The 23,144-nt window shown below is 40.4% G+C and overlaps 1 protein-coding gene across 8 annotated transcripts in view; it reads left to right on the top strand.

Annotated features, from left to right (window-relative positions):
* Positions 1-21,236, top strand: part of LOC148028859 (sugar transport protein 7-like) — a 34,427-nt gene extending 13,191 nt beyond the window's left edge. For 4 of the 8 annotated variants that reach the window (XM_087687622.1, XM_087687624.1, XM_087687631.1 and 1 more), the window contains one exon: positions 20,785-21,236. In XM_087687622.1, the coding sequence (XP_087543748.1) occupies positions 20,785-21,195 (411 nt within the window). In that variant the 3' untranslated portion in view covers positions 21,196-21,236. Of the gene's footprint in view, positions 1-6,833; positions 7,138-14,540; positions 14,795-20,784 lie in introns of those variants that run through there. The other 4 variants (XM_087687625.1, XM_087687628.1, XM_087687627.1 and 1 more) reach the window with 3 other exon arrangements.
* The last annotated feature ends 1,908 nt before the right edge of the window (positions 21,237-23,144 follow it).

Genomic DNA, 23,144 nt, shown 5'->3' with positions numbered 1-23,144 from the left:
TGTTACTACATGCAAACCCTACTATCTCTCTGCATTGTCACTTATTTTGACATGGTATTAGAGGATGCCTACTTTTTTTTTGACATGGTATCAGAGCACAAGAGCTTAGAGAGCTAAAGACCCTGTTCATCAGAGAAGGCAAAGACAAGTCGTAGTTATCTTTTGAGCTTCGACTGTGTTGTATCAGCTTTTCTTCTCATAGTATGATTTAGTGCATCATCATCGTGTTTTTCTTGTGTTTTTGCGTTTCTCCTCTCTCAATGTTTGTCGTACACACTCATTGTTACTACCCTCAGACCCTATAGTCTCTTTGCACTGCCGCTTATTTTGACATGGTATCAGAGCATATCTTTTATTTTTGACAGGGTATTAGAGTGCAAGAGCTCAGAGAGCTAAAGACCCTGTTCATCAAAGAAGGCAAAGACAAGTTATGGGTTCGGCATCATGTATTGATTTTCCCTTTCATTTCTATTGCATCACTAGGAGAGAGAAATACCCTTCTCTTCCTCTCCCATCCACCCTCCCTTTTACAAGTTGACGCTTTGGTGCTATGGCTTCTCCATAGGCAGATGGATAAAACATTGAGTGCTCCTCTTTTGGCATTCGCACTGACAGTCCCAAAAAGGGTTGGTGTCCACATTTTGACCGCTTTTTCAGTGGGTGCCCACACAGTGGTGCGCCACCTTGGATAGCTTATGCCTATAAGTAGACAGCCACTTCATTCATTTTTCACTCTCTTCAGTCATTCTTGACCACCTTCTTTGGTCACCACCACCACTTCCTTGCTCTCGCCAACCCCTTCCAGTGCCCTCACACTCCTTGAGGAGGACATTTTGGTTCGTGGCTTGTGGTTGCCTTCATCCTTGCTCTTTTGCTTCATGTGCCCTATTTCAGCATCAGGCTTTGCGTTTGGAGCATCTCTTACCCAATGTCACCATCGTCTGCTTGGCGTCAGCACCCTTTTCCATTAGGCTTCGGAGACCTTCAACTGTGTTTTTAGTGTGGAGATATTCTCCTTGCCTGGCGTCATCATCTGTAGCTTGATGTCAGTATCTTAGCCTTTGGCAATAGTCTCCATCATCGAGCGCAATGATTTTATCACTCATCTATCCCAGGGGTTGATGGGACCTACGTTTTTGTAGCATGGCTCCTCCATCACCTCACGTCACTCATCTGTCAAAGAGGTTGCTAGGACTTGTGTTTTTGCAGCCCCCAGCTCATCCTTGATCATCTGGCATCATCATTATCCACATGGCATCAACATCTGGGCTGCTCTCCTTGCATTTGACAGCTTTGACATTGTGGGATTTGCGTTTTGTTGCCCATGCCATTCCCCAGCATCAAAGGACTGTGGTTCGCTCCCTTGATGTTGGTGATCATCTTCCACATGTCCGACAACATCAAAGGATTGCGGTTCACTCCCTCGACAACTATCTTTCACCTTCCAGTGATTACTTCGATAGCCCACCGCTCGGGGGATTGCGTTTCGCTCCCTTTCCTGTGCAAATTTCCCATAGGTGTTACTGCTTGATTTAGATATGATAGTGTAGTTATCTTTTGAGCTTGGACTCCACTATATTAGCTTTTCTTCTCATAGCATGATTTAGTGCATCATCACTATATTTTGTGCGTTTCTCTTCTCTCTGAAGGTTTGTCGTACACATTATGTGTTACTACACGCAAACCCTACTAACTCTTTGAGCTATCGCTTATTTTGACATGGTATCAGAGGAAACCTGTTATTTTTGACATGGTATTAGAGCGCAATAGCTTAGAGAGCTAAAGACCTTGTTTATCAAAGACAACAAAAAAAGGTTGCAGTTATCTTCTGAGCCTCGACTTTGTTGTATTAGCTTTTCTTCTCATAGTATGATTTAATACATCATCATCATGTTCTTGTGTTTTTGGGTTTCTCTTCTCTCTCAGTGTTTGTTGTACACACTCTGTGTTACTACCCGTAAACCCTACACTCTCTGCATTGTCACTTATTTTGACATGTTATTAGAGCATACCTATTATTTTTGACATGCCTACATTCTCTCTACATTCACTTATTTTGACATGGTATTAGAGCATACCTGTTATTTTTGACATGGTATGAGAGCGCAAGAGCTCTAAGAGCTAAAGACCTTGTTCATAAGAGAAGGCAAATACAGGTTGTGGATTTGACATCATCTATTGATTTTCCCTTTCATTTTTGCTGCATCACTAGGAGAGAGAGATACCCTTCTTTTCCTCTCCCATCCACCCTCCCTTTTATAGGTTGACACTTTGGTGCTATGATCTCTCCATAGGTAGATGGAGAGATCATTGGGTGCTCCTCTTTCGACATTTGCAAGCACTGATAGTCCTAAAAAGCAATGGTGTCCACACTTTGGCCACTTTTTCAGTGGGTGCCCACACGGTGGTGCACCACCTAAGACAACTTATGCGTATAAATAGGCAATCATTTCATTTATTTTTGACTCTCTTCCGTCATTCTTAAGTACCTTCTTCGGTCACCACCACCACTTCCCTTCTCTCATCAGCCCCTTCCACTGCCCTCACACCCCTTTAGGAGGATATTTCGGTTATTGGCTCGCAGTTGCCTTCGCCCTTGCTCTTTTGCTTTAGGCATCTTATTCCAACATCGAGCTTTGTGTTTGGAGCATCTCTCACTCGATGTCACCATTATTTGCTTGGCATCAACACCCTTTTTCATTAGGCTTCACCTTCTATTGTGTCTTTGAGTGTGGAGATCTTCTCCTTGCTTGGCATCATCATCTCCAGCTTGACGTCACCATCCTGGCCTTTGGGGATAGTCTCCATCACCGAGCGTAAGTGATTTCATCACTTGTCTATCGCAAGGGCTGGTGGGACCTATGTTTTTGTAGCCATGCTCCTTCTCCATCACTTGTTCGTCACTCGTCTCCATCACTTGTTCATCCTGTCACAGAGGCTCTTGGGACTTGTTCGTCACTCATTTGTCATAGAGGCTATTGGGACTTGTGTTTTTGCAGCCCCGCTCATTCTCCATTGTTTGTGGTGTTATCATTATCCACTTGCCGTTAACATCTGGGCTGCTCTCCTTGTGTTTCACAGCTTCGACGCTTTGGGATTTGCGTTTTGCTACTGCCTAGGTCGTTCCCCAGCATTAGAGGAGCGCGGTTCGCTCCCTCGATAGCTAGTGATCATCTTCCACATGTCCAACAACATTAGAGGACTTTAGTTCACTCCCTTGACAGTTGTCTTTCACCTTCCAGTGATTACTTTGATAGCCCATCGCTCAGAGGATTGCGTTTTGCTACCTTCATTATGCAAATTTCCCACAGGTGTTGCCACTTAGTTCATACAAGATAGTGCAGCTATGTTTTGATCTTTGACTTTGTTGTATGAGCTTTTCTTCTCATAGTATGATTCAATGCATCATCATCGTGTTTTTCTTGTGTTTCTATGTTTCTCCTCTCTCATGTTTGTCGTACATACTCTATGTTACTACCCTCAAACCCTATTGTCTCTTTGCACTGTCGCTTATTTTAACATGGTATTAGAGCATACATTTTATTTTTGACATAGAGCTAAAGACCCTGTTTATAAGAGAAGACAAAGATAGGTTGTGGGTTCAATATCATCTACTGATTTTCCCCTTCATTTCCATTGTATCACTAGGAGATAGAGATACCTTTCTCTTCCTCTCCTACCCACTCTCCCTTTTACAGGTTGACGCTTCGATGTTATGACTTCTCCATAGGCAGATGGACAAACCATTGGGTGCTCCTCTTTTGGCATTCGTATTGACAGTCCCAAAAAGGGCTGGTGTGCACGTTTTGGCCACTTTTTTAGTGGGCGCCCACATAGTGGTTCACCACCCTAGATAGCTTTTGCCTATAAATAGGTAGTCACTTCATTCATTTTTCACTCTTTTTAGCCATTATTGACTAGCTTCTCCGGTCACCACCACCACCACCTCCCTTCTTTTACTAGCTCCCTTTCACTGTCACCACAGCCCTTTGGGAGGACATTGTGATTCATGGCTCGTGGCTGCCTTCACCCTTGCTCTTTTGCTTTAGGTGCCCTATTCTAGCATTAGGCTTTGTGTTTGGAGCATCTTTCACTTGGCGTTACCATCATCTGCTTGGCGTTAGTACCCTTTTCTATTAGGCTCCACCTTGACCTGCGTTTTTTAGTGTGGGGATCTTCTCTTTGCTTGGCGTCATCATCTCAAGCTTGACCTTAGCATCCTAGCCTTTGGCCACAATCTCCATCACCGAGCGTCAGTGATTTTGTAACTCGTCTATCACAAGGGGCTGCTAGGACCTACGTTTTTGTAGCCTAGCTCCTCCTCCATCACTTGACGTCACTCCTCTATCACACAGAGGCTGCTAGGACTTGTGTTCTAACAACAGCTTGGCTCATCCTCCATCAGTTGCATGGTGTCATCTTTATCCACATGGCATTAGCATCCAGGCTTTTCTCCTTGTGTTTGATAGCTTCGACACTCTGGGATTTGCGTTTTGTTGCCCAGGTCATTTCCTAGTATTAGAGGATTGCGGTTCTTTCCCTTGATACTATTGGTGATCATCTTCCACATTTCAGACAGCATTAGAGGTCTATGTTTCGCTCCTCCTAGACACATTCCAATGATTACTTCGGTAGCCCATTGCTTGGAGCACTGCATTTGGCTCCCTTCATTGTGCAGATTTCCCACAGGTGCTACCACCAGATTCAGACAAGATAGAGCAATTATCTTTTGAGTTTTGACTCCGCTATATTAGCTTTTCTTCTTATAGCATGATTCAGTACATCATCACCGTGCTCTTCTTGTGTTTCTGTGTTTCTCTTCTCTCTCAGTGTTTGTTGTACACACTCCATGTTACTACTTGCAAACCCTACTGCCTCTTTGTAATGTTGCTTATTTTGACATGGTATCAGAGCATACTTGTTATTTTGGACATGGTATGAGAGCACAAGAGCTCAAAGAGCTAAAGACCTTGTTTATCAAAGAAGGCAAGTACAAGTTGTGGATTTAGTATCATGTACTGGTTTTCCCCTTCATTTTCGCTGCATCACTAGGAGATAGAGATACCCTTCTCTTCCTCTCCCACCCACTTTCCCTTTTACACATTGACACTTCAGTGCTATGACTTCTGCCTATGCAGTACTATGACTTCTCCATAGGCAGATGGACAGACCACTGGGTGCTCCTCTTTCGGCATTCGCATTGACAGTCCCAAAAAGGGCTAGTGTCCACATTTTGGCTACTTTTTCAATGGGTGCCCACATAGTGGTGTGCCACCTTGGACAGCTTATGCCTATAAATAGGTAGTCACTTTATTCATTTTTCACTCTCTTTAGACATTCTTGACTATCTTCTTCGGTCACCACCAGCACCTCCCTTCTCTTACCAGCCCCTTCCATTGCCCTCACACCCCTTCAGGAGGACATTGTGATTTGTGGCTCGTGGTCGCTTTCACCCTTTCTCAATTGCTTGAGGCACCCCGCTCCATTATCAGGCTTTGTGTTTGGAGCATCTTTCACTTGACTTCATTATCATCTGCTTGGTGTCAACACTCTTTTCCATCACGCTCCACCTTCATATGTGTTTTTCAGTGTGGAGATCTTCTCCTTGCATGGCGTCATCATCTCTAGCTTAACATCAGCATCCTAGCCTTTGGCAACAGTCTCCATCATTGAGCGTCAGTGATTTCATCACTCATGTATCATAGGGATTGGTGGGATCTGCGTTCTTGCAGCCAGGCTCCTCCTTCATCACATGGCATCACTTGTTTGTCACAGAGGTTGTTGGGACTTGTGTTTTTGCAACCCGACTCATCCTCCATCATCTAGCGTCATCATTATTCACCTGGCATCAACATCTGGGCTTCTCTCCTTGCATTTGACAACTTCGACACTCTGGGATTTGCATTTTGTTGCCCAGGTCATGTACCAGCTTCAGAGGATCGTGGTTCGCTTCCTCGATCGCTGGTTGTCATCTTCCACATCTCTGATAGCATTAGAGGATTGTGGTTCGCTCCCTTGACACCTTTCAATGGTTACTTCGATAGCCCCCCTGCTCGGAGGATTGCATTTTGCTCCCTTCAATGTGCAAATTTCCCACATGTGTTGTCTTGATTCAAATAGGACAGTGTAGTTATCTTTTGAGCTTCGACTTTGCTGTATTAGCTTTTCTTCTCATAGTATGATTCAATGTATCATCACCTTGTTTTTCTTGTGTTTTTGCGTTTATCGTGCACTTTGTGTGTTACTACCCGCAAACCCTACTGTCTCTTTGCACTATTGCTCATTTTAACATGGTATTAGAGCAAACATTTTATTTTTGACATGGTATCAAAGCGCAATAGCTTAGAGAGCTAAAGACCTTGTTCATAAGAGAAGACAAAGACAGGTTGTGGGTTCGGCATCATCTATTGATTTTTCCCTTCCTCTCCTACCCACGCTCCCTTGTACAGGTTGACACTTTGGTGTTATGACTTTTCCACAGGCGGATGGATAGACCACTCGGTGCTCCTCTTCCGACATTAGCACTAACAATCCCAAAAAGGGTTGGTGTCCACATTTTGGACACTTTTTTAGTGGGCGCCCACATAGTGGTGCGCCACCTTGGACAACTTATGCCTATAAATAGGTAGTCACTTCATTCATTTTTTGCACTCTTCAATCATTCTTGACCAGCTTCTTCGGTCACCACCACCACCTCCCTTCTCTTACCGGGCCCTTCCATTGCCCTCATACGCCTTCAGGAGGACATTGTGATTCGCAGCTCATGACTACCTTCACCCCTCTCCCGGTGTTTGACAGCTCTAACACTTTGGGATTTGTGTTTTGTTGCCTAGGTCATTCCCCAGTATCAGAGGACTACTGTTTGCTCCCTCGACAACTATCCTTCACCTCAAGTGATTACTTCGATAGCCCACTACCCAGAGGATTGTGTTTCACTCTCTTCACTGTGCAGATTTTTGGCAAGTGTTGCCACCTAATTCAGACATGATAGTGTAGTTATCTTTTGAGCTTCGACTCCGTTGTATTATCTTTTCTTCTCATAGCATGATTGAATGCATCATGATCGTGTTCTTCTTGTGTGTCTGAGTTTCTCTTCTCTCTCAGTATTGCCGTACACACTATGTTTCTCCCCATCCTAGTGTGTCTCTGCACTGTTGCTTATTTTAACATGGTATCAGAGCATACATGTTATTTTGACATGAACTTGGCATAAGTTTTAGCATATCTCTTGAAAGGAAAATCAGCCTTGGGGTAATTGTAGCATCTCTAATCGAGCATAGTTCTGTTTTTTTGGAACTTCAATTGTTCTTAGGTTTAAATTGATAACTTATTGAGGTCTTAGGTATCTTCTAACCATAATCTCTTTCTTAGGTTATAAGGGTTCATTACAATTTGTTCAAAAGTTGGGGGAAAAATGTTATTAACAAGGGATCATAGAAGGAAATTCTCTAAGTGTATAGGCTCTAAGGTTTCTTTTCAACTAAATCATCTCAAAACTTCATATCAAGGATAATACCTTATTAGCTTGAGAGAGGAAAAATTTAGCCAAGGATTTGATACACTTCTAACCAATGGTTTCGAGGGTTTGATCTTATTGAATATGATTTATTGAAATGATGCCAATGCTATTTCGATATTTTGTTAAACCTAAGTCTCATTTCCTAGTTTGATTGATTAGATATGATATACTACTTACCTTGTTAACATTTGTTTTAAGAGAAAAGAGAGCGAGTACTAACTTAACATTTCAATGAGTGTAACCCCTAACAATAGATTCTTTAAAGCTACTAAACAAACACTCTATATATGCAAGCAAGGAAGATCTAACCATCTTAGAATAACACTTTATGCATGGAATTAGTCCCATCATGGGAGGAGATACTCCTTTAAAAAATTTCCTCCTAGGCAACTTCTTATTTGTTTCTCTACTTAGAGTCTCGGGGTATCCATAAGGATCCTTGAAAAATTCGAGTAGTCCTTCTCTATTATCTTAACTTTCAATCAATACTTTCACTATTATTTTATTGAAAAAAGTAAATCTTAAACACAAGATGAGTAGCTTGGGTTGAGTGGATGCGTTTTGAACCTCGTTCGTATGTGCTAACTCTTGCCCAGCTTTGATGTTTATTTGGTTTGGGGCCATCACGAACTAACTCTTCTAATGCATCCCTTGCTTTGCTCCCCCTTGAACTTTTGTAGTGCCTTCTAGAACTCATACATCCTTGAGGTAGAGTTTGGCAAGGTAAGAAGGATAAGGTAAAAAAGAAGTGCATAGAGTTTAGCAAGGTAAGATCTTGTATTGTGAAAGAGAATAATTCTTAGGGAGATCTTGGCGAAATGATGAGGAAGGGAGTAACAAAACATTTCTAGATGTTGGCACGAAAGCTTGATATATCTTAATTAAGGATGGAGGGTAAAATGGAAGGGGACGTAGTAAGGTGGAGTTGATAGTATGCAATTAAGAGTTAAAGAGACTAGGAATGGGAATGGAGAGATATATCTTGATTAAGAATGGAGGGTAAAATGGAAGATGTAGTAAGGTGAACTCATGGAGTTCTATAGAGCATCTACTACTCCACCATTGAGTCCTTGGTCTCGATCGATGGCCCCACCATGAGGGACCACCTTAGACATGACCATGGATGCAGAGTTTGTTGTCCATGTCTAGTTGGTCCATGCTCTTGCAAGAGGCATCATTTGTAGATATAAAGGATACTCCACCGTTATTACAGGGGGGAACCCTACCTTGCCACTTTAGCCTCTTTATGCTAGATAGACCAATGTGAGATGTCCTAAGATGAGAGTGCTTCTTGAGCAGTTCTACATTGTATCGGGCATAAACATCAATTTGTACTCATCAACTATGTATTCATTTTGGTTTCATAGGCCGATTTAGCCTTTTGTAGACATTAACATAACTTTCTTTCTTTCTTTCGTTCTTTCTTTTGCTCGCTCCCTCTCTCCCTCAATTCATAGCGTGTTCTTCCAAGAGGGCGATAAATCTTACACATGTGCCTAAGCAATAGGAGCATCGGGAGGGGAGAAGAAAAGAACAACTACCTTTTTTGAGATAGTGAATGCCTTGGCTTGCAAGTAGAGGGCCTTGAGTAGGAATCTGAGGGCATCGAGCTTGCTCTTGTGGTCATCGACCAGGTTAGTGAGCTGGTACTCCTTGTTGACGATGGGGCTGAAGATTGCTTCCATGGTGGGAGTGGGGAGGGATGGTGGGTCTTATTCACCATGGTCGGGCAAGCAAAGCATTCTCTATACTCTCTTTGTGGAGAGCTTGCATATATTGCCCTGGATTTGGATGGTGGAGCCATTGATCAAATGCTCCAAGATGGATTGTGTGTCAGGGTGCATATGTGTAGAGCTCCATGGGAGGTTGGCGAATTGGGTGAGCTACAGAGACTTGATCCATGCTTGAGCATCAATAAGCGCCGTAGGGTTGATTGGTGTAACCTCCTCGGTATGGCAAGCTGGAAGGATGCTATGGTAGAGAGTGTGAAAGAGTGCAAGAGACAGAAAGGGCGAGAAGAGGTGAAGTAGAGATGTGTACAAGTGTTGGGCACAAAATAAGGGTGTTGAGGAAGATATTCTTTCTTAAGGGATGGTGTGATTAATGCGAAAGGAGAGTGGCCAATGCATGAGTGCTGTGTCAGCAAAACACACCATAACCAAACACGATTAAAATGGGTTTTTTGAGATGCGAGGGTGTCATTGGCTACTTGAACTAATGAGTGGGTTTCATAAATGAGGCCATGCTAGCATAGGGGCGGACTTCCAAGAGCCATTCGATTTTGAGGTGGGCAATAAGTGGGGAAGGAATGCTAGAACTCAATGGTGAAGTGGAAACAAGGGAATTTGGTGTGATTGGAAATGTGCATTGGAGGCCTTGATCATGATAGTGTCGGAGTTGGAATTCGTTGACACGGCTTTGGCAGCTTGCCTTGTAAATCTATTAGATAGAATGAATTAGTGTTGAAATCATGAAAGACCTAGAAAGGACTGCACCATCAGAACTTGAGCTTTGCCCATGTGGGTCTTAAAGACTAGGACGAGCTGGTCCTTTTGGAATAGTGGTTTTTTGTTCAACTGGTCAACTTGGTGCTTCTGTTGGGCTTGGACCTCAGATAGAATATACATGCTGCGGATTCGGTCTTCTTCTAGTTGGGTAATGGCTTTTATTCGAAATGGAAGTAATTCTTTTGGAATGAGCCAAGGTCTTTCATTGAAGCCAAAAACTCAGGACTACAAATTCTAGGGGAGTAATGGCTTCCATGTTGAATACTAGTTTGTATAAAGTCATGTCGGTGGCAACTTTGAAGGAAGTTTGAAAGGCCCATAGTGATGTGGGAAGCTTAGTGTCCCAAATCTTTTGTATTCTGATCTACCAACTTGGTTAAGATTTTACAAAAGTCCTTATTGGTGAACTTAGCTAAGCCATTAGCTTGTGAGTAGTAAGGAGAAGATTTCTTATTTACAATTAGAAAGAATGACGATCATTGAAATCCAATCCACTCGATCTACTGGAGCGATGAAACCTACTCTCATCGTTGATTTGGCTTCTCTTTGACTTGTTTAGCCATGTGAGAGTTCATTTTGTAGTGTTGCATCCGGACTCGAACAACATCCAATTTTAGAGGAATCTGGTGCTGATATAATTAAGGATCCAGCCTTTTTGTCTTTGAATATTCCCATGCAAACACATCCTTGAATTCGATCAACAAATCGATGAGTTGCTGGTGAAATGCTAGTTGTAGTTTATAACTGATCTTGCTAAGTTTGGTTAGATAGACTATGTTAAATTCATCTTCTTTTACTCTTGTGACTTTCTACATGTGCACTTGTAACTCACGCTCTTGATTCAGGATTTCATTGATATTAGCATAAGCAATCTGATCAATATTGATATTCCTCTTTATAAAGTTCGGGTTTTGAGTTTCGAAATTGTGTGGACTATTGTCCTCTTCCTACTCTTTTGGGGCTTGAGGTTGCAAACTTTGGGGTTGCATGTATTGTTCACTGATTTGGAGAACATTAATGGGACACCAGGGTTGCAAGTTGGCATTAGCCTTCAGGAACTCCTCTTCTTCATCATCACTTAAGCCTTCAACCATATTGACTATTTTAGTTATAGTTGGTCAGCAGTGTGGGACATGTGGGGCAATATTGGTCAAGAAGACCGTTACCTTGTGCTGATTAATATGGATAGTTGGTTTATCCTTGCCCCAGTTATGACTATTGCTTGGCATAGCCAAAGTCTTCCCAATAGTAGATGGTAATCTTCACTAGCATGCTCCATATTCAAAACTATGAGGGAAACTAGAAGTTGGAATGTGGCAATTTTTAGAAGTATAGAATTGAAAATGCCTAGAGGTCGTACCTGCTGTTGATTGGCCATCCTCACTAGGAAGGGGATTGGTTCCCAATCCACCAATCGTCCCAGTTGTGGGCAAGTCGCCACTATGTACTCTTGATTTGTTGTCGACTAGGATATTTTGGATGGTCTTGTCCTTGCACCGAGCAGCAATCATCGGAATGGTTGGATTAGACGGGAGACCTACTGTGGGATGGGTTGTTACTAGATCTTATGGACTTTTTCCTTTAAAGCATGGATTGTCATCGCCGCTACTTTTGATTCAAGGCAATACCGAGTGCTCGAGTTGAATCATTTTTAGGAGGTGATCCTTGAAAGCTGACATTACATTTAGTAGATCCACCTAGAGGAATAGTAATATTGATAGGTCCCTATCTGATTGATGCTTTAGATGAGTCCAAAACAATTGAAGTGTGTGGCATGTTCCCTTCTGCTAATGTGGATTTAACTCCTTTTGTTGACTTCCACTATCTCCAGGGTTAGCATTCAAGGTGTTGCTTTGCCTCTGTCTGAGATGATCTTTTAGATTCTTCTTGTGAGCTTTTCTGGAGTTGGTATCAGGATTGGTACTTTTCTACTAGCCAGGATGAGCTTCTATCTGCTTCCCTTTTTGAATTCCAAGGCTACTGCTTGGATTCTTCTCTCCACGTGGTTGCAGATCTTGTTGTGCAACCTATTTGTTTCCTTTGTATCCCAGGTGTGTTGTTCATTGTGCCAAGTACAACTGTGGTTTAAACTTTGCAGCCTCTAAATTTATAACTAAGTTGGGTTTGGGTTTTTCTATGTTGGTTGGGAATGAGTCTTTGCATATTGTTGCATTCCTTGGGGGGGTGGGATATGTTGAGTAGACTGTGGTTGCTTTGAGCTCCTAGGCCGATTTTCAGGTTGGACCTTCATATTAAAGCTTGGGGTTTAATCTTTCATAGTAGCCGTTGGTTCACATGTGGTCCATCCTGCCACTTGGTGGTAGATTTTCTCTTGCTCAGTCCATGAAGGGCATGTGGGTTGCAAAGCGGCATCCTTGTAGGCTTTGTTGGACTAGGTAATCACATGTATCTCTGGTTCAGGCAATTCCTTGATCTCCATTGTATTTGTATTGGGCATATGCATCGGGCCTTGTCCTTGTCTTTTCTGTGCATCATAGACTTGGGTGTGCACACTCGGATCACTAGTGTCCTTGCATACAAAAGAAACAATGTTTAGCAAAGGGTCAAAAATTCCCTCGGCCTCTTCCACCTCTACCATGCCCACCACGGCCATTGCTGGTAGTCTTGATTGATATATACAATGGTCGGGGTAGGAACCGGATTGGCTTGGAGGTTTGTCCATTGGCTAGAAGTGTTTGCTCCAATACCTTGCCATCCTCAGGGATGGGCCATTTGGTACTTGCCATTGTATCGATAGTATTCAGTGTTTTGTATGACCATGTTACAAATATTGCACCATCTTTGGGCCAAGCTGTCTAAATGTGCTTGGGATTGTTGCACTATGTGCACCTTAGGTTTTTGAACTCATTCTTAGTGTTTTTTGTTGTTTTCTTTCCTTCGTCCTTCTTTGTACTATTATGTTACTTTTTTTATTCGTTCTCTTCAAAGTTAGATTCCATACTGTTGGATTTTGCTTCTAGATTAGAACCAAAAGTTGATTCATTGTTGCCATCATTTTGATGTTTTGTGGTAGACTTGTTGGATTTTTTTCATTTTGATGGCTTCTCTTTTGACATGAACTACTCTAATCTAAGAGCTTTCTTATAAAATGGATCAATGATGTTACTGGATAGATCATCGAAAGTGAATGCTTTTAGAATATGTTTATTGAAAGAAAAGACCCTTAAAGACGTTACCAATGTCATAGGTGACTAGCATTTGAAATTAATCATGTGAATATGCAACCTCTTGCTTTTAAGCATATAACAAGTCATCTCCGTAAGAGTTTGATCCTTCCTTTCAACAACACCATTTTGCTGACATCTCATTTTAATAGTGGCTTGATGCGTAATGCCTTGATTAAGCAAATATCATGAGATATATACTCATCTCCTCTATCTGTGCGAAGTGTCTATACTTTTAAGCTAGTTTAGCCTCAAGATTTGAAATATGATGTTTAAAATGCAAAAACACATTAGATTTTGCATTGAGCCCATATACTAATGTATATCGAGAGTAGTCATCAATAAATGTGACAAACTAAAGACGATCCCCAAGTACACGTGTCCTCATGGAACCACAAACATCAGTGTACAAGCTGCAACGCATACTACACCATCCTTTTTAAAAGCAAATATGTGCATTTTGCCCAAAATACATCCCTTGCATGCATGAATAGGTGGAGTCTCCACTATAGGTGAGACATCTACCATATGATCTCACCTTTGAAGTGTCATCGTAATTGCTAGAGCATCATGAGACTGTTTGTCATAAGTACTTAATAAAAAAGAGGCCCTTATATAGGGTGTCGAATAGCTTGAGTATCTAATCCATCTCTCAGTCTTTGATAATGCATTTGCCATCCTGAAAGCCATGCTTATTAAAAGTAGAGATAGACAATAAATTATTTGTAATGCCAAGCACAAACGAGATATCTAGAAACATGAAATCGAAACCATCTGTATCACTTATAGTGATTGTACCAATGCCACATACATCATAACTGCTATTGTTTCCACATTTAACACGCTTTCTATCAGGGATTGAATGCAAAGAGGTAAACAAACAATTCTTGGAAGTGATCTGCTTTGATGCCCCATTGTCAAAATACCATGTTTGCTGTGTTTCAAGAGTATTAAATATTGAACAACCATTTAGTAATCAAAACTAAATGTGAGAAATGCATAGTCCTCCTTCATAAAGTTGGCTGAAGCATCGCCATCAATAGATTTGCTGGCTGATGTCTCTTGGACAACCAAAATAGAGTCCCCTTTCTTGTTGGCCAATCTCTTCATGCATTCATCAATGTAGTGATGAGGCTTCTTGCAATAATAATATTTTTCCTTTTTCTTTGACTTTTTTGCGTCTTGGGTAGCCTTATTTGATGGTTGTCCACCAACATCAACCTTTTGATGATTTTTTACATTTTGTCTAACTTTGCTTTTATACTTCGAAAGCATAGCCACTTCACTTGAACACAATGCAACATCCTTTTGAGTTTGTTCTTTTTGTAGCAAGAGGCCTTCGAAGTCGATAAATGAAAGGGATTGTTGCCCCCTCTCCCTCCCCTCTCAAAGATGACATCAAAGAGGTGTGGAAACCAAGATATGACTCAGGATGAGAGTTCAATATGATGTTTACCAATTTAGAATCCTAAGTGACTTTGTCAATATTGAGCAATTGCTCATGCAAATCCTATATGTAAGGTGATTTGTTATGCTATCACGCGTATCCATGTTCACATTGGTCAGCTCTCTATGGAGATAGGATATCTTGGTCTTATTGTATGCTGCAAACATGCGCTCAAGTACATCCCAAGCTAATTTTAAGCTATGACAAGACCGCATATGTGGAATAACTACCCTTTTCAATTGATAAGGTAATAAAAGAAAGTACATGTGTATCATGGAGTTTCACTTCCTTCGATCCTCGATAGGAGGATCAAATAGTAGTAGGATTAGCAACATGTCCTCGAGTGTTACACTAAGATGTTTGAGGTGCAAGACCTCTTGGTCGCTGCAAACCATGTGTGACAGTGCGATAAGTTGTTTGTCACAAAAAGGTTGCAGACCATAAAACTCCACAATGGGTAATTCATGCCATCAAGTTGATCCTCTTGAGTGAGGATACCAAGGATCTGCTTTGATCATTATGTCCTTGATGTGCCATGCTATCAATTATGCACAAAAAGCAACAACCCAAAGTGTGCCCAATGTCACACAAATCAACACTTAGCTCGCAAACAATAGCAATGCATAGTTTACCACATGTCCCTCGAAAATGCATGCCCACAAAAGTACAATTTACATCAACTTAATGTCGAGTCTCACGAGAATTTATCAAAAATTTTAAAAATGTTTTGCTCAATTTGATTGTAACAACAATTAAATATTTTTGTATTGCCAGTTTTCTACCTTGGAATGTGTGCCAGGTAAAAGCCCCAAATTTCTTCATAAAATTTCAAAGAGATTGAAGAAATTTATACTTTATAGCTTGAATGTTTGCAAAAATGTGACCTTGGAATATGTGCCAATAGTGAGCAACAATTGGAATCTACCTCGTGATGCATATTGGAGCCTAAAAAATAAAAAACCTCAAATTTCTTACACAAATCTTAAGGAAATGGTGTAATGTCAATGTTTTTAATGTGGAAGTGTGTGTAGGAAGTTGATTTGAGCAAAAGCCCCAAATTTCAGATGCCTTAGAATGTGTATATAGAGTCTGAGACATTCGGATAGCTCAAAATGTTGAGACAAGGTAGAGAATTACATTAGAGAGACAATATTGGCTAGTTTAGGAGGTGTAGGTAGTGGAAATATGGTGATAGGTGGTGTTATTGTCACCTGTAGGAGGCGTAGTATAGGGTAGTGGGTAGACAGGGCACATGCAGGTGAAGAAGTGCATGAGAAGGCGAAGCTACCTAATGTACTAGTCGAGCAGTTGGCAATGCACACATGTGGCAAGCACAAGTGGCATCATTGGTGCAACTAGCAGGCAGTGGCTTGCTGGACTGTGTGGCGATGCGTGCATAGGCAACACCGAGTACTAGTGGCATGAGTAGGCTAATCTGGCATTGCAACACTAGCTTTTGTCAAGTAGATAATTGTTGAAGAGCGCCTATAACTGGGCATAAGAGTGGCGCAGGTGGTGATGCAGCTGGTGTTGCTTAGTTAGGAGAGCAGCGGTATGGGAGGCTCTAATGGGATTGCCGGTGGTGTCAAATAGCAAAAACGACGGCCTTGCAAACTGAGTGGGTCGAGGTGGCAGGCTGTGGAGATGGCAGCAATAGTAGAATCTCCTAGCTGTTCTTCTCTTTCTCAGAAGGACCTCGAGTGTGGAGCAAGCTTGGCTAGTGGTGGTTGAATAGAACCTGCATGAACAGCTGCTTTGATACCAAATGTGAGAAAATGAATCGGCTATAGAGGAGAGAGAAATGAGACAGTGAGAGTGAGTGAGTTGAACAAGAAAGTAGAGTGTCCTTGCTGAATTGAATCAAAAAGAGTGAGGATACAACCTAAGTTAGGTCAAGGGTTGACCCAATTAGCCCTCCACCAACTAACTAGAGTTAAGCTAACTAACTCTAGTCCCTAGTGTCACTACATTTAAATGTTAAGACACTAGGTATACACACATAAAAGTGACACTTGTGTCCACAGCATACGAATTACATGGACACTGTCTAGAATTGATAGATTCTATCATCATGGAATATTTAAACTTCATGATGTAGGATCACTTGAATCTACCCTCATAGGGGAAGCTTTGTCTCCTTTTGATGAGGGATAACTTGAAAAGAGGGCTCCTAGTTGATTGTCAAATCTCTTAACAAAGTTTCTAGCATTGGTTATGGGTAGCTATATATGCAAGACAACTTGAACCAAAGAGAACCTATGTTGCACTTGGTTCAAAGATAGTGAGAAATGAGGGGGAACTAGATGAACCGACCCCTCTACATCTAGGGTAAAGTGTCACTTTGGTCCCTTAGAATAATACTAAGTTAAGATATAAGACAATGCTCTAAGATGGTAAGCATTCATCTCTTCCTAGAAGTTCCTAGTCTAATACATTTTTGTGGAAAATCTCTCGACTAACTGAGACCACCCTACCATAACCTTATTGAGGATTCTCCCTCTTGCTTCCCATTGAAGATGGGATTTACTTAGTTTTCTAATTACCTATCACATTAGTTTAAAATATACAAACTTCTTTAATTAACCTGCTAAAACAAAGTTCATTCATGTAACATAAGGACGAACACAAAGGCAATAGAAATTGATTCTTTTTGGAAATTATAACCTTTATTTCAACTTTGTCTTATTACATGAATTCCAATTGATGAGGCCCATTTTACCCTTACCTAGTATTGGGGCCTTTTGAAAAACCCATCTTAGGCTTAGAGGGGGTTAGACTAGCTTTAGTACACCCAAGGTTAAACTAGTCCCAACATGCCCAAGCACCTCCTAGCTAACTCCTAATCCCTATGGAGAGATCTATTGTGTTTGATGCTAGTCCTAGCATCTGAACCGGATGAACAATTGCTTGTGAAGAACTTAATGGCTAACCTTTAGGGAGGTCAAACACACATCTTCAAAAGTTCACATTGTGTTGGCATAACTAGAACTTAGAATACACAATCATTCAAACATTCCTTTCTAATGCACCAAGCAATTGTTATAATACAACTTATGCATAGGAATCTATTCTAGGTGCCATCCCCTTTAGCACGAGGTCTTGCTTGATTCATCTAAGCTATCATGAACTTGACATAGCTCAAGGGGTAGATCTTATTGGATATGATTTATTGAAATGATGCCAAGACTATTTGGATCTTTTGCTAAACCTAAGTCTCCCTTCTTAGTTTGATTGATCACATATTATGTTCTCGTTGCCTTGTTAACGTCCTTTTTAAAAGAAAAGAGAGCAAGCACTAAGTTAACATTTCAATGATTTAACCCCTAACGATAGGTTCTTTAAAGTTGCTAAACAATCACTCCATCATAATTGTAAGCAAGGAAGATCCAACCATCTTAGAATAACACTCTATGCATAGACTTAATCCCATTATGGGAGGGGATGCTCCTTTTAGAAATTCCCTATTAGGCAACTACTCATTCATCCATTCACTTGAATCTTGAGGTACCCATAAGGGTCCTCGAAAAAACTTGAGTAGTCCCCCCTATATTATCCTAACTTTCAATTGATACTTCACTATTATTGTATTGAAAAATGTAATTCTCAAAGACAGATTGAGCACTTGGGCTTGAGCCGATGCAATCGAAACCTCGTTTGTATGTGTAACTTCTTGCCTAGCTTTAATGTTCCTTCGATTTGGGATCAATATGAACACATTAACTCTTCTAATGCATCCTTTGCTTCGCTCTCCCTTGGACTTTTGTAGTGCCTTCTAGAGCTCACACTGCTTGATGTAGAGTTTGGCAAGGCAAGAAGGACAATGGAGTGCATAGAGTTTAGCAATGTAAGAAATCTTGGCTTGTGAAAGAGAAGAATCCTTAGGGAGAGCTTGGTAAAATGATGAGGAGGGGAGTGACATGGTATTTCTAGATATTGGCACAAAAGCTTGATATATCTTGATTAAGGATGGAGGTTAAGATGGAAGGGGATGTAGTAGGGTGGAGTTGGTAATAATTGCAATTAGGAGTTAAGGAGAGTAGGTGGTTGATTCAAGTAATGGAGAGATAGTGGAGGTAAGTTGGAGGGAAGGAACTTTGATAAAGATGATGGGGATGAGTAGGGAAGGGATCGATGAAGGCTATCGAGTGAGTGAGCATTGACAAACCTCGTGTCTTGAATCCCTTCTTTAACCTATCTACCTCCCCTTCTCATTTCTCCCTCTCTCCCTCCCTCCCCCAAAGCGCCGCCCCCGACACCCCCCCCCCCCCCCCCCCCCCCTCACTTGATAGTGTGCTCTTCCAAGAGGGTTATCAACCTTAGTGTTTGTTTCTAAGGCTTATTGTATAGCCATTGTTCTAAGGCTTAAGCCTTAGATAACCACCTTGGGCTTTCCACTTCTTATCGTTTTCTCAAGTGATTACCTCACTTACTTGATAGCGTGCTCTTCCGAGAGGTCTATCAACCTTACTGCTTGTTTCTAAGGCTTATTATATAGCCTTTGTTCTAAGGATTAAGCCTTAGTGCTTGTTTCTATGGCTTATTATATAGCCTTTGTTCTAAGGCTTAAGCCTTAGATAACTACCCTAGCCACTTCTTATCGTTTTCTCAAGTGATTACCTCACTTACTTCATAGCGTGCTCTTCCGAGAGGACTATCAACCTTACTGCTTGTTTCTAAGGCTTATTATATAGCATTTGTTCTAAGGCTAAAGCCTTAGATAACTACCGTGCGCTATCCACTTATTGTTTTCTCAAGTGATTGCCTCACTTACTCTATTGTTAGAATTGGACGTCCCCTCCTTAGCATGCATGATAGCTTGAATTTCAATGGCTTCTATTTTGTGAGATGGTGAGTGATTTGTTGTCTCTTCCCCTCATTTTTGGTGGTGGTTAGATGACGGAGATGACTAGAAGAAAGATAATGCTCTTGGCAGCTCTTAATAGAGTGAAGACGACACATTGTCTTTATGATATCAGACAAGGAGAAGAAGGAAATGTTTAATTAGAACATTTTTTGAGATTTTTTAAACTAAGTGCTTTTGACTCTTTTACCTTTGCACTAAGGTTACATATAAGTCCCCTTTCACACACGTCTTTACATGATACTTTGGGACTTGTGTTTTAGGGAAGAGAGAGTTTGGGTATAATCTAGACAACATGTAGTGCTCATTTTGGTCTTAGACATAACAGTTCATAATATTTCAAAAAGAAAGATGATGTGAATATAATGTAGGATCTTTGAAGGAATGGACAATCTATAAAAAATGCTTTGTGTATTTACAACACCAAGGTATTGAGATAAAACGCTTATGGGTATTGGACATTGCCCTTTATTAATGTTCCACCATGTAGACCTAAATCACGTCATTCCTCCATGAGCTATCAAGGCAACTTCAAATTGTATGTGAACATGGTAGATATGGTTATTGTGAAATCTCTTCTTCTCTACTTGAAAATGACACATAGCATCGAGACTAATGTTTCTTGGAGTGTGAATGAAGCAACTCCTTACTCCTTATTTACAAAACAAGGAAAAATTGTTTGATGATCATGCACTTTTTGTATCTTCGTTACCATTTTTGATGATTATACATGCGTGCACATAGACATAGACACACTTGTGTGCATGCACATGAATGTGTACACACGTGCACGAACACGGATGCAAACAAGGTAACAAGCACGTCTTCTCTAGAAGCATGGTTATGTATTTTCACTCTAATGTATACTATCTTTGTATAAAAATCGCTCCTCACTTTATGCGCTATAATTTATTGATCATGGTCTTTTTACTTTTCCTAAGACAATTTTACTTTTTTTAAATGCATGTCCAATGTCAAAACATATATGGATGCATGAATCTCTATACATGCAAATGGTGTGGATATGTATGTGTGTGTAGATGTGCATGTGTCGTTACTAATTGGAATAATACTTTTGTGGTACAATTCTCTATCTAGTCTACAAGTATATTGCACCACAAGTCCATTAGAGAAGTAGATGCACACAAAATCCTAATCATAACTATTATAACGTAATTGCTTCAATTGTGACTATGATGGTGCAAATGTTATTATGATATTTGTTTGCAACTTTTTGACAAGTATGTATAAAATTGTATGTGCAGGTGATAATTGGAACATTGATGTATCTCTATTTGGGAGCCCATAATGTGGTTCAGAGGGATGTTGGCATTGTGATGGTTGTGATTGTGTGCATATATGTGGCTGCTTTTAGTTGGTCTTGGGGACCGGTGGGTGTGTTAATTCCGAGTGAAATCTTCCCTTTAGAGATAAGGTCAGCATGCCAAAGTATCAACACATGTATTATATTGTTCTTCATATTTGCTGGAGCACAATTGTTTTTGCTCATGCTTTGCCATCTCAAGGCAGGGCTCTTCTTCTTTGTAGCAATATGGGTCTTCCTATCACTCATCTTTACCTACTTTCTTTTGCCTGAGACAAAGGGTCTACCCCTTGAAACTATCTCATGTATATGGAAGGATCACGTAGTATGGAAGAGGTACTCTTCATCATAATCTTCATGTTTGGTAGCTAATTCATAATTTGATTCTTGAAATTAACAAATAATATCTCATCTTAAATCATGCATATAAGTACATAAGTTCACACACATTTCTAGTAGACACAATGCTCTTATTAATGCTAATTTATTTGATGCCAATATATATAACTTCACAAAGATTAGAAACATTGGAAGTTAGAATAAAGATGATTGATTCGTCTCACCAAGTGAAAGCAATCATAAATAGATTGTTCAAAGTGCCCACCAAAGAAATTGCAACACTAAATTCTTGAAGATAACAAATCAAAGGTAAAGCACAATGTCTAGTCTAAGCTAAAAAGTTGATATGCTCTTTGTTTTTCTCGCAACCTAACAAAAACCCAAGGTGAGGTTATTATATTTGTATGTTTTAAGAATATGGGTAAGGTGCGACTATAGAGAGAATAGACATGTCAAAACAAAGTTCAATATGATATGCTTTAGCTTTTGTGTATGTGTGTGAATAATAAAGGTACAAGTTTGCTAAAAGTTGAGTGAACACATGACTACCCAAGCATATTACCTTTTTTCACCCATCCAATAATAACAAATTGGTAAGAACTTGATTTTTTCTATTGGAAATTTCATGTTTAAATTAAGTATCCAATTGTGGTCCTTGTTTAGGTAATTGGAAGCAACTAGCAGTAACATTGCATGAGTGAAAACTAATAGTGATAGATATCTAAGTCCAAGACATCAATAGGTCCATAAGTGTAGATTGTAAAGGTCAATATAGTATCCATGTAAGTAATCATGGGTAACTCAAAAGTAGATGTGGATATTGACACTGTATGAGGCAAGGAGGTAGATAACCATGGCAAGAACTTTAAGTAACAAAATTTAGAAGGCATGTTTATGTTTGATAGAGCCTAAAAAAAGCATCGTAGCTTCATCAACAAGAGTCCATATCAGTGCATATAATTATGATGGTTAGGTCAACAATTGGTAAGGTTCAAGATTTAGAGGGAGAGAGAGATAAATACATTGAGATATAATAGAGAGTAGTGAACTCTCATTGTTCTCTTCTTCTCATTATCCATAATGCTTATTGAAGTCTAATCACACATAACTGATAAACACACTAGGTCATTAACTGTTCGCACCACTAACTGTAGTTGAGTTTGACTCACTCAGTTATTTCAACACACATGTAGAGTGATAGCTAAGACGATAGTTGTTTAGATAAGGTCAATCATGTTGGTGATACTAATAACGAGCTTGATTCTCAGCACTTCCTCTTAAGCTCAAGCTAATTGTTGTACTCCAAGTAGTTCCTTGAAATGCACAAACTTCTCTTTACCAAGTGATTTGGTAAAGATATCTGCTACTTGATCTTCTGTCTTCACACGAAGTAGATCAATCTTTTTAGCAAGTATCATCTTCTTGATAAAATGGTAATGAACTTCTATGTGTTTGGATCTAGTATGATAGACAGGGTTGCTAGTCAGCATCACACTACTGAGATTGTCACAATGCAACGTGACTTTGTTGTCTCATTGTATATCAAAGTCATGTAGTAGTTTTACAAGCCAAACTGCTTTGCATACTGCTAAGACAATGGTTGGTTGCTTCTTACTACTTCAATTGATCATATTATTGCCCAAACTGAAAGCATAATCACTAGTTGACATGTCATAGAGACAACTAGTCCAATCAACATCTGTATAATCTATTAAGTTAAATGATTTTCCATGCTCATAAAACCATCCATAATCAGTAGTACCCTTCACGTACCGCATAATTCTCTTGGGTGTATATAAGTGTGGCTTAAGAGGTTTCTACATAAACTAGCTAACCAACCCCACTACATAACTCAAGTCACAACGGGTAATAGTAAGGTAAATCAAGCTACCCACCATCTGTCTATACATAGTGACATTTTCAATCTCAGTCCCAACATCAACTGCAAGTTTGACATTTTGA

This window comes from Lygodium microphyllum, chromosome 11 (assembly GCF_053477565.2).
Source record: "Lygodium microphyllum isolate KBCC chromosome 11, Lygodium_microphyllum_v1.1.10, whole genome shotgun sequence".
Lineage (NCBI taxonomy): Eukaryota > Viridiplantae > Streptophyta > Polypodiopsida > Schizaeales > Lygodiaceae > Lygodium > Lygodium microphyllum.
Note: the sequence above shows the minus strand (reverse complement) of the source record. Positions and strands in the feature narration are given on the sequence as shown.